General features: G+C 60.7%; 2 protein-coding genes across 5 annotated transcripts; one reads left to right on the top strand and one right to left on the bottom strand.

Annotated features, from left to right (window-relative positions):
* The first annotated feature begins 805 nt into the window (after positions 1–805).
* Positions 806–7,881, top strand: RIBC1 (RIB43A domain with coiled-coils 1). The gene is made up of 6 exons (XM_075017881.1): positions 806–922; positions 5,306–5,387; positions 5,613–5,957; positions 6,118–6,236; positions 6,403–7,010; positions 7,414–7,881. Exons 1-6 carry the CDS (start codon positions 806–808, stop codon positions 7,493–7,495), a joined length of 1,353 nt encoding a protein of 450 aa, XP_074873982.1. The 3' UTR covers positions 7,496–7,881.
* Positions 7,882–8,070: 189 nt separating this feature from the next.
* On the bottom strand, positions 8,071–10,584 carry HSD17B10 (hydroxysteroid 17-beta dehydrogenase 10). Of its 4 annotated transcripts, none has more exons than XM_075017562.1 (6): positions 10,468–10,552; positions 9,487–9,651; positions 9,170–9,334; positions 8,862–8,990; positions 8,662–8,770; positions 8,071–8,419 (listed from the first exon to the last, which is right to left on the bottom strand). In XM_075017562.1, exons 2-6 carry the CDS (start codon positions 9,646–9,648, stop codon positions 8,229–8,231), a joined length of 756 nt encoding a protein of 251 aa, XP_074873663.1. In that variant the 5' UTR covers positions 9,649–9,651; positions 10,468–10,552; the 3' UTR covers positions 8,071–8,228. The 4 variants fall into 4 exon arrangements, with proteins under 4 accessions (XP_074873663.1, XP_074873661.1, XP_074873660.1 ...); XM_075017560.1 differs by lacking the exon at positions 10,468–10,552 and adding an exon at positions 10,188–10,262; XM_075017559.1 differs by lacking the exon at positions 10,468–10,552 and adding an exon at positions 10,069–10,184.
* Positions 10,585–10,841: the final 257 nt, after the last annotated feature.

Below are 10,841 nucleotides of genomic sequence, written 5' to 3'. Positions count from 1 at the left end.
ACAGCGACGCAGAGGGGGCGTGGCGCAGGTGAGGGGCGCGCAGGGATCGGCCCCCGGGGCAGAGGGGGCCAATGGGAGTCGGGGGGCGGGTCAGGGCGAAGGGGCAAAGGTCAGAGGCAGGACAAGGGGCGGGTTAAAGGGCTCAGTGAGGCTGTCAGGCATCAATAGGAGAGGGGTCAGAGGTCAAAGGTCAGGGGCAGGTGAGAAGAATATGATGCCCTGGGCATGAGGCACCCACATTTAACCCCCTCCTCCCCTCCCCAGGAGCCGGACGCCTGGGTTCCCGCCTGGCTCTGGGAGTGGGGGCCGGGAGCCGGACGCCTGGGTTCCCGCCTGGCTCTGGGAGTGGGGGCCGGGAGCCGGACGCCTGGGTTCCCGCCTGGCTCTGGGAGTCGGGGCCGGGAGCCGGACGCCTGGGTTCCCGCCTGGCTCTGGGAGTCGGGGCTGGGAGCCGGACGCCTGGGTTCCCGCCTGGCTCTGGGAGCGGGGGCCGGGAGCCGGCCGCCTGGGTTCCCGCCTGGCTCTAGGAATAGGGGCCAGGAGCTGGATGCCTAGGTTCCCGCCTGGCTCTGGGAGCGGGGGCTGGTAGCCTGGACGCCTGGGTTCCTGCCTGGCTCTGGGAATTGGGGCCAGGAGCTGGACACCTGGGTTCCTGCCTGGCTCTGGGAACGGAGGCTTGGAGCCGGATGCCTGGGTTCCCACCTGGCTCTGGTCGAGGGCTGTGGGAGCTGCTGGTTTACGGGGGAGGAGGCTGCGAGCCAGGATTCCTGGTTCTAACTTTCCTTTCTCCCCTGTAGACGCCGAGATGCACAAAGTAGACCTGCCCCCGGGGTGCAAGGAGGCGGCGACCATTGAAGCACGGAGGGAGCGAGAGAAGCAGCGGCAGACTCGCATCTTCAACGCACGCCACCGCACCATGGGGGTGAGCCCCTGTGATGGAGTTTGGGGGTCCCCCAAGCTCTGCACCCTGTCCGCAGGCAGGAGAGTCTCTCACTCAGCAGGAAAACAGCAGGTTTATTAGCCGACAGGACACAGCATCGTACAGAGGAGTTAGTGCAGCAGGCAGAGACAGCCAGTCCAATCCATGTTGGGGAGAGGAGGCCCTGAGGGGCCCCCAGAGCTGGGGCCTGGCCCCCTCCTTTGTCTCTCTCTCTCTCCCAGCCCCAGACTAACTGCTTTCAACTCCCAGTTCCAATTCAAACCCCTCAGGCTCCACCTCCTCCTTTGTCTCCAGTACAAAGGTGTTACCTGGTCGTCAGGGTTACCCTCAGCAGGAGCCCCACACCCTCTGTGAGCCACTCACATACACACAGGTATCCCCCACTCCATCACATCTCTCCCCGCTTCCAGACCGAACTGAGCGGGGTCACTCAGCCAGTGACCTGGGGAAGTTCGGGGCCCTCCCCTCGTGATCGGGCATCGGCTGTACCCTCGGTGCTTCCCTTGATGTGCACCACCTCCATGTTATAATCCTGCTGGGGGAGGCTCCAACTCAGGAGCTTGGTATTGGCCCGTTTCATGTGATGCAGCCGGACAAGTCCCTTTAGTTCCCTCAGGCTGGTTGGTCTCCCTGCTTCGGCCCCGGTCCGTCAGCCACGTTCTCAAGTCGGGCGGGCAGAGCCCATACAGATGCTGCAGCACCAACAGATCAAACAGGTCTTTTGTGGTCTGGGTCCTGCCCCATCTGACCACCAGCCCATACAGCTGCTCCAGCCAATGTTTGGAATTCAGTTAACAGTCCAGTAACAGAAGGTACAAATGCTTCCATCCTTGGCATTTAGCCAGACCACCACAATGGCTGTGTGCCTCAGTTTCCCCTTCCATGCCACACAATAGGTTTGGAATGTTCCTTCTCATGTCAGAGGTTGCAAGACTAGTTACAGGGAACAATGGTGACATTTTAGAGTTACAGACTCCTTTAACATACAACTCATGCTTCTACATCAATGTCATCATGTCACATGGCTCTTTCCAAACATTCAGTGCATGGTACAATTCTATAGCTTTTGGGAGCAGCACCCCTTGGTTACAGCAGTCAGCGTGAGTAACAGAACAAACCCATTGCAACTGTACATTTACGTTGCTCTTTGGTAGACCACAACTTTTGTGTAACCTCCTTGAGAATCTGGTATTTTGGGGATAAATGGCTGAGGCCTTTCTTAGCACCATCAAGTTCTAATCTTCTCCCTTGCCCCCTGGGGTGGAAATCTGATCTCTCTGGCTGTGCCCTCCCTTCTAACAAGAGCTGGGCCATTGATGATCTCAGGGAGACGGCCCCCTCCCAGCCAGTCTGGAAATTTGCAAACCAAACCGCTGTCTGAGAGTTGTTTTGTGAGTCCCAGACGCAGAATCCACATGAAGGAATCTCTGTTTATCCCTTACTGGCCCACCAGGCCCACAGCTCCTTTGTCCTTTTACCTCCAACTTCTGCCTCCCCGTGAAATCAGAATTGGAGTCCAGCGTGAGAATATAAGTGTTTCTAGCATCTGGAGATGGGGAATTGCTGAACCTCTCCTGCATCCTACAGAGATTGGCTGTGCAGCTGTTTTACTTGGTTCTCACAGGGCTGCTCACATTCCCTGATAGTTTTTACTTTACTTGCACCAGCTTCCAATTCCTGAGAAACTTTTACACTGCCTGCTTTGGACCCTTCCAGAGCACAGCCAGTGGTTTCACACTCAGGCAGGTCCTGGCCATCAGGGGCTGAAACAAACTTCTCCCCAGGCAAAGGGCTGCTCTGGCTCTTACAGACATGCACCTTTCCTGTTCACTCTCCTTCACCTCACTCCCATTTTCTGCAGTCCCCACAGACGGGTCAGGAAAAGTTTCAGGGAAATTCTCTTCCTTAAGAGCTCCCCCAAACAATAACTCACCCCTGTCTGCCTCCACGGGGGCACTGTTCCCTTGAGCCACAACCAGCTCCTGGGTTTCAACTACACCCAGGATCACTTCTGGCCCATTAGGCAGATTCCCACATAATCCCCCTCCAGGCAGACAGCCAGTACCACCGGACAGAAGGTCAGGGTCCCTTTCCTCCCTTCTGCTACCAGCTCCTTTATCTTCATCAGTCAGCATAACTCCATTGCCCGTCTGTTCTTGTGTCCTGGCGAGAGGATGACTCTGATAGGACAGAGTCCTCTCACCCCCTCCCAGTAACACCTCAGCATCAGGCAAAGAACAGGTACCAGAATCGTCTGGTCTCTGGGATTCCCTGATGATCCTAACTGGATTAGACCAAGTTAAAGCATCATCCCCCCTGAGAGACACAGAGGTAGGCCCACTTCCCATCTGGGCTTCAGCTGCCCTCAGATCCAGCTCTGGGATCTTGGCTCCATCTTGAGCCCCCACAGGCTCAGGCAAAGGATTCACTTCCCCAGAAGCAGAAGCACTTTTCTTGCACCAAGGACCAGTGTCCTTAGCAGGGACACCACTGCCCATCCCAGAGCCATTTCCTCTGCTCCAGCCCCCATGGCTGGATTCAGAGACACACCTGGAATGCTCTTTTCTGGTGGATCTTTCTCCAGCCACCCGAGGCTGGGGAATCCTCCTCAGACAATGGGCTAGTTTCCTCATTGGCACCTTTTCCAAATGCAGGCTCTGCTCTCTCCCCAGGCTGCTGCTGCTGTTCAACACAGACAGACAATGGGAGACACTCTCTCCTTTGTCCCAGCCCCCCGGCTGGTCTCCACACACACACAGAAGGTGGAGCAGCTTCTCTCACAGACAACTTGCCATTCCCAGTGGATCAGCTGCTTTCCTGCACAGACACACAGGCACCTTCCTCGGCCCAGGCCTGGAAAACTCTTCGCAGGTCTGTCTTGGCCACTAGTAGATGATGGGTTGGAATCGCTCCTTCCCTCCTTGAGCTGTGGCAGGCCACTCGGTTCAGAGCTCCATGCAGTCCAGGGTTCCCTGCCCCGATCCGGGCTCACCTCTGCAGGATTCTCCCCAGCCCTCAGCTCCGCCACTGCACATCCACGCTGCCTTGTCCAGCTTCTTTAATCTCGATTCGGTTTCCAGGTGCTGCCACTTCACAGTGGAGTTGCTCAGCGTGGTTGCAGGCTCTCAGGCTGATGCCCTCTGCACCCCACGATTCCTGGAAGAATCCCTTCAGTGTGCCAGGCTTCTTGTGGGTCACAAGCTCCCCGGGGTTAGGCCGTAGGCCCCTCTGCGACCGACTCCAACAGACTCTCAGAGGAACCCCTTCTTCAGTGTGACACCCGCTATCAAGGACCATGAGCACACTGTCTTGGGAAGAACTCATTCAGCGTCAGCCTCCTTGTGGGTCACTTGTTTTCTGGGGGTTGGGCCCTCGGCCCCTCCACCTTCTGGGACCGACTCCAACAGATTCCCAGGAGTAACCCCTGCTCGGGTGTGGCACCCCCTCTCGAGAACCACGACCGCAGTTGCTTGGGTTCGGCCGCAGGCCCCTCCGCCTTGGGGAGCTGCACCTCACTGCCCTTCAGCACACCTGGGTCTCGCAGGCCCCACTTCTTCCAGGGCCCCGGTCACTTACTGCTGGATGCTCCATCCTCGGGGTGCAGAACATCCCACTCCTGACACCAGTGTGATGGAGTTTGGGGGTCCCCCAAGCTCTGCACCCTGTCCGCAGGCAGGAGAGTCTCTCACTCAGCAGGAAAACAGCAGGTTTATTAGCCGACAGGACACAGCATCGTACAGAGGAGTTAGTGCAGCAGGCAGAGACAGCCAGTCCAATCCATGTTGGGGAGAGGAGGCCCCGAGGGGCCCCCAGAGCTGGGGCCTAGCCCCCTCCTTTGTCTCTCTCTCCCAGCCCCAGATTAACTGCTTTCAACTCCCAGTTCCAATTCAAACCCCTCAGGCTCCACCTCCTCCTTTGTCTCCAGTACAAAGGTGTTACCTGGTCATCAGGGTTACCCTCAGCAGGAGCCCCACACCCTCTGTGAGCCACTCACATATACACAGGTATCCCCCACTCCATCACAGCCCCCTGCAGACCTGGTGCACCCCCAGGGGATGCAGTATCCGAAAGAGGGGTTCCCATCGCCAGCCCAGTCCTCAGCCTCCTGGTGTGAGGGAGCCCCAACAAGATTGGGCACCATGTGTTAGGGAACGAGCAGCAATCCAACAGCCACCTGCTGGGCACCAGCTGGTAGCGAATGGCTTAGAGCTCAGGGCTGGGCTCTGTCCTGGCCCAAGCAGGGTCTGGTGCTTACAGCAGGGACGGACAGCAGGACTCGTGGGTTGGTTGCCTAGTTTTCTGAGGATCTGTGTATCTTCTGTCGCTCTCCCCTGTTCTTTTCCTCCCTTGACCCGGCCCCCACAGGTGGATGTGGAAGCCCTGAAGAGTCAAGTGGAAGAACGGAAGCTGAGAGAGGAAACGGAGAAGCGCCGGGATGAGGCCTTTGGTGAGAGCTCTGGCCATCCCTTCCGCACCCCCAAGACGGCTGGGAGAGATGCCCTTGGGAGAGGCGGCCAGCGACACGGGAGAGGAGCGGGGATTCTCTCTGACTGAGATGAGAGCTGGAGGACAGCAGGAGAGCTCAGCTATTCTCGCCCTGGACTCTCCAGCTGGTGGGGGCAGGGCAGAAGCACAAGCTGCAGGGAAACAAGGTTTCCCCATTTCCCCACAGACGCCGAGCGTGTGCTGTGTGACCAGGTGGCTCAGATGCTGGAGCTGGAGGAGCGGCAGCGGGTCCGGTGCCTTCACCAGGCCTTGCAGGAGTCCTGGGAACGGGATCAGCCACCCCACGCCCGCCGGGAGTGGGACCTGAACAACCCCGAAGGGCTGCGCCTGGACCAGCCGGCCCGGGTGAGCGACGCCGACCCACGCTGCGGGCCGGCCAGCCTTCAGCGCTTCGCCGGCGAGGACCTGATGCTGCCGACCCGGCGCCAGCTGCAGCAGCAGCAGCAGCGCCACAGCCTGGAGAAACAGCGTGCGGAGCGACAGCAGGCCCTGGCCACCAGCAAGTACACAGGCGAGAGGAGGGCCCAGGTCCCGGGTGAGATCGAGGGGTGGGGGGAGGCGAGGCACCAAGCTCCGTGAGAAAGGAGGGGGGTTGAGGGTGGTAAAGGCCGGGCGGGGGCTGCAAGGATTCCTGGGATCTCCTAGTAAAGCGACATAGGCTGTCCCAGCAGACACACTGGAGGATAAGAAGCGGGTGGAGCTGGATCTGCGGGCCCAGCACTTGGCCCTGCTGGAGGAGGAGTGCCACCGTGCCAAGGACCTTGCCACTGCCAACTACAACCAGGCCCAGGTAACTGCCCGGCAGCCCTTGGGCTGGTTTACACTCGTGGGCTGGTGCGGCCCAGGGGATTGTGGGATACCAGGTCTCACCTACTCCCTTGCCTGGGTGGGGTGTCCTGACAAGCTCGTTATGCATGTGGAGGCTCAGCGCCAGGTCCCCTCTCCCCACCCACCAGGCAGCGGAGGTGGCGGAGCGGCGCCGGCTGGCACACCAGCAGGAACAAGATGACAACCAAGCCGAGATCCACAACCACCTGACAGGGCAGCTGCTGACGGAGAACCCAGCTGTGGCTGAGAGCCCACTGGGGCCTCACCGCGTCCTCACGGACCGCTGGAAGGGCATGAGCCCCCAGCAAGTGGAGGCTGTGTGGAAAGCCCAGGAGCAGCAACGCCAGGAGAACCAGGTCAGCAAAGGAAGGGAGGGGAAGGGAAGAATTCTGCCAGCAGGGAGGCAGGTGGCACAGGCCAGCAGGGAATCGGGGGAGGCCAGCAGTGTGGGTGGCCCAACCCAGCAGGGAGTGGAGGGATCCCCGAAGTGGGGGCAGCAGGTGCTATGGAGACTGAGCCCAGGGGACTCAGGCACTGTTCTCTCCCCCGTGCCCCTCTTGGCCCCACAGAGGCTGCAGGAGGCAGAGCAGCAGCGGGAGACTGAGTGGGAGGCACAGCGCCAGCTGGCAGCCCGCGCTGCCATGGCCCTGGCAGAGGAGCAGCAGCTGGGCCGCCTGCAGCTGAGGAAGGACCTGGATGCCTACAACCAGCAGCTGGCACAGGAGCAGAGGGCTCAGTGAGTGCCCTGGGGAGGGGGTGCTGCTCCGGGGGGCGGCTAAGTGAGGGGCCCATATCAGAGGGGCCCCTTAGAGACTGCCAGGCGTTTTGGAGCTGGGCCTGCCCAGAAAAGCTTGTACTGCAAGAGCTGTTAGTATGTAAGATGCCCCAGGGGCAGGCTGGAGGAGGAGGTGCTAAGTGAGGGGCGTGGCCAGGGAGGCCCAGGAGGTGGGGCTAAGATGGGTGTGACCAGGGAGGGGCCTGGGAGGGACAAAAGCCAGCTGGGACACCGCTAGAAGGTGCAAGAATCAGAGGAGGTGGGGCTTGGGGCAGTAATGAGAAAAGGGGTGGGGCCAGGCAGTCCCAGGGCAGAGCCTAGCAAGTCAGGCAGGTGGCTAACCCCGCCCCCCTTTGCCTTGCAGCCAGCAGTACCTGCAGAAGGAGGTGTACACCAACGCACCCAGTGCCCAGTACCACCTGCAGTTTAACACCAGCAGCCGCTAGGCCCAGGCCCGGGGCACTGGTTTCACCCTGGACTGCTCCTGGCATGCATGGACAAACCCACGCCCCACCCTCTGCCCTGCAGGGCTACGCCCCGCCTCCCATGCATGGGACATCCCAGGCTCCCTGCCCACTGCAACTGGCCCACAGCCCCTGCCCTGCTGGACGGGCCTACGCTCTGCCCCCAGCCCCCCATAGGCAGGATGCTGTACGGCACACCCCCTTCCCACCCTCTGCCCTGACGGGACACGCTCCATCCCCCACTGCACCGCCAGCTGCCTCCTGCAGAGGGGATCTGCCACTCAGCCCTACTCCTCCTACCACAACAGCATCCAATAACACTTTGTGCCCCACTACCCGCCGTGGTCTGTAGCGCCAGTGCTGCACCCACTTCCCGCCCCGGCGCAGGGCAGCAGGCAGGACTGCTTGGCTCTCTCCCAGGGTGGGAGAGGAGGGGGAGGGGTGGTTACAGCAAGAGGGTGGGAGCCAGAACTCCTGTGATCTCTCCTGCACTCCAGGACAGAGGAGGCAGGTTGCTACTGAGCACCCCCAAAATCACAGACTACCATTTATTAAGGTCTAGCTGCTGCCTGGGGGCAGGAGTCAGAAAGGCCCCGTACCCCACTTGTGCCCTGATTCTGTGGGAGGCAAATCACTGCAGAGTCCATGATTAGAGTCCAGAGAGGGCGAAACCCCTGGGGGGGGAAATCAACCCTGTGACCACAGGGGCTGGGGCTCAGGGCTGCAGGCGGATGGCCCCATCCAGGCGGATCACCTCCCCGTTCAGCATGGGGTTCTCCACGATACACTGCACCAGGTGGGCGTACTCCCCAGGCTGCCCCAGGCGGCTAGGAAAGGGCACCTGGCGAGCCAGGAACGTCCGGACCTTCTCGGGTAGTCCTGCCAGGAGGGGGGTGGCAAACAGGCCTGGAGGGCGGGGGGAGAGAGTGAGGGGGTGGCTAGTTACCTCCCCCAAGCCCCTTGGTGCCTCCAGCTCTGCCAGTGCCCCTCATTGCCAACGTGCAGCCCCCAACTCCCCTCAAATCCAGGCCCACAGTCCCCCACTGTCCCCAGTTGCATCAGTGCCTTCAGTCCCAGCCTTCAGCCCCTGCTAGCCCAGACCTACCCCCCCACCACCACCACGACAGGAAGGACGGCAGGACTGGTACCTGGGGCAATGGTGATGACACGGATCCCCATAGGGGCCAGATCCCTGGCGATGGGCAGGGTCATGCTGACAATGCCACCTTTGGAGGCAGAGTACGCAGCCTGGCCCACCTAGACAACAAACAGGGCATTAGGTGGGGTGCTGGACCATGGGGTCTTCCAGGAGAGAGCCCCCCCCAGCACGGCACCCCCTACTGCTCACCTGGCCCTCAAAAGCAGCCACGCTGGCTGTGTTGATAATCACTCCTCTGTGCCCATCAGCGTCAGGGTCATTCCTGCCCATCTCACCAGCGCTCAGGCGGATCACGTTAAAGGTGCCAGCAACATTGACCTGGGGTGTGGGGGAACAGATCAAACCATGCCCCTCCAGTCCAAAATCCACCCCTCCAATCAAACCCACTGCCTCATTGCTCCCTGCTCACCCCAGCAGCAGGGGCAGGCCGAAGGACCAGGAGGGCTTTGTGGGAGGGAGAGGAGTGGGGGCCGGGGGTCCCTTCCACACCCACGCACATTGAGGACCCGCTGGAAATCCTCCAGGCGGTGGGGTTCATCCTTCTTAGTGTTGTAGGTCTTCACGGCCACGGCAATGCCGGCACAGTTCACAGCCAAATCCAAGCGCCCAAACTTCTCGCGGGCCAGAGCCAGGGCCCCCTTCACATCTGCCTCGGATGTCACCTGAGAGGACAGCGAGTGTCACCTCCATGCCCGGCCCAACTCCCCTCCCAGAGCCAGTGAGGGAACCCAGAAGCCTTGGCTGCCAGCCCCCACTCACAAGACCCCGCTCCCCTGCCATAGCCAGGGCCGGAACCCAGGCGTCCGGGCCCTACATCAGCAGGAGCAAAGATGCATTGTTCCCCCAGCGCTTCAGCCACGCTCTGCCCGTCCGACATCGGCAAGTCCACGATAACGGCGCTGGCTCCCTGCTGCACCAGGCGCTCCGCTGTGGCACGGCCCAGGCCCGAGGCCCCACCAGTGACCAGGCCAACCATCCCCTGGAGGCAACAGTACAGAGAGGGAGCAGTGAATGCACAGCCCCCACTACCACCCAAAGCTGTAATGGGCTCTCCCAGCCCCCCCCCCCCCCCCCCGCATGGCAAGTGCACAATGGTCTGCCCCTTCACACGCTTCTTCCTCTGGCCAAAACAGTCATTCCCAGAGCCGCCCCCCCCCATGCATAATGGTTTGTCCAGGGACCCCTTTTCTGCTCGGACCATAATGGTCTCTGCGACACTCACCCCCATCTCATGCAAATAATGGTCTGCCCCTACGCCATTCTTGCCTGTGTATGATGGTCTCACCCACGCCCCCCTCCCAAAGGTACATACTGGCTTCGCCCTTAAGACGACTGAATCCTGTACGTAATGGTCTCCCCCAACCCCCACCCCCGTATAATGGTTTCTGCTTCCCACGCGAGTATGACATCTCCATCCACAGCGATGGGCAGAGGACATGATGAGGTGTGAAATGGTTTCTCCCCCTCCATCCAGCACAATCATCTCGTAGGTACAAGTCCCCCTCCGCCGCCTACAATGGTCTCTTCCAACCCCTCGCCGCATAATGGTCTCTGCTTCCCACGCGGGTATGACATCTCTAGCCACCGCGTGGGCAAAGGACATGAGGAGCCGTGAAATGGTTTCTCCCTCCTCCATTCAGCAGAATGCTCTCCCAGTTACAGCTACCCCCTACTCCGCCGCGTACAATGGTCTATCCCACTGACCTGGGCGCACAGACCTCCAACCCTCCCCACCCGGGGGGGATGCATAACCATCCCGTCGTACCTCCCCCCACAGAGCATCCAATGGTCTCACCCCGCGCCCACTAGTTACGCCACGCTGGTGCCGCCCGGCTCCCTGTTGGTTACCTTCAGGCTCCTTAACGCCGCCGCCATCTTGCTCACCCCTCCACTCCCCGCCCCTTTCCCAGGCACCGCCCAATCAGAGGCAATGTCTCTCTTAAAGGGGAGGCAGCCAGTGGGGTCTTAAAGGAGCAGGCTCAGGGAGAACATTTCCCAGAGCAATTAAAGGGGCAGGGAGAGTTCCGGGAGGACAGTGAGGTCTATGGCCGGGGGGGGGTGGCTGGGAGCCTGCAGTCTCTGATCCTGGGAGGGGAGCAGCAGCTAGTGGTGCTGGGAGGCAGGACACCCCCTCCCCTCACACAGACACGGCCCTTTAATTTACAACTT

The sequence above is a fragment of the Carettochelys insculpta genome, chromosome 22 (genome assembly GCF_033958435.1).
Source record: "Carettochelys insculpta isolate YL-2023 chromosome 22, ASM3395843v1, whole genome shotgun sequence".
NCBI lineage: Eukaryota > Metazoa > Chordata > Testudines > Carettochelyidae > Carettochelys > Carettochelys insculpta.
Note: the sequence above shows the minus strand (reverse complement) of the source record. Positions and strands in the feature narration are given on the sequence as shown.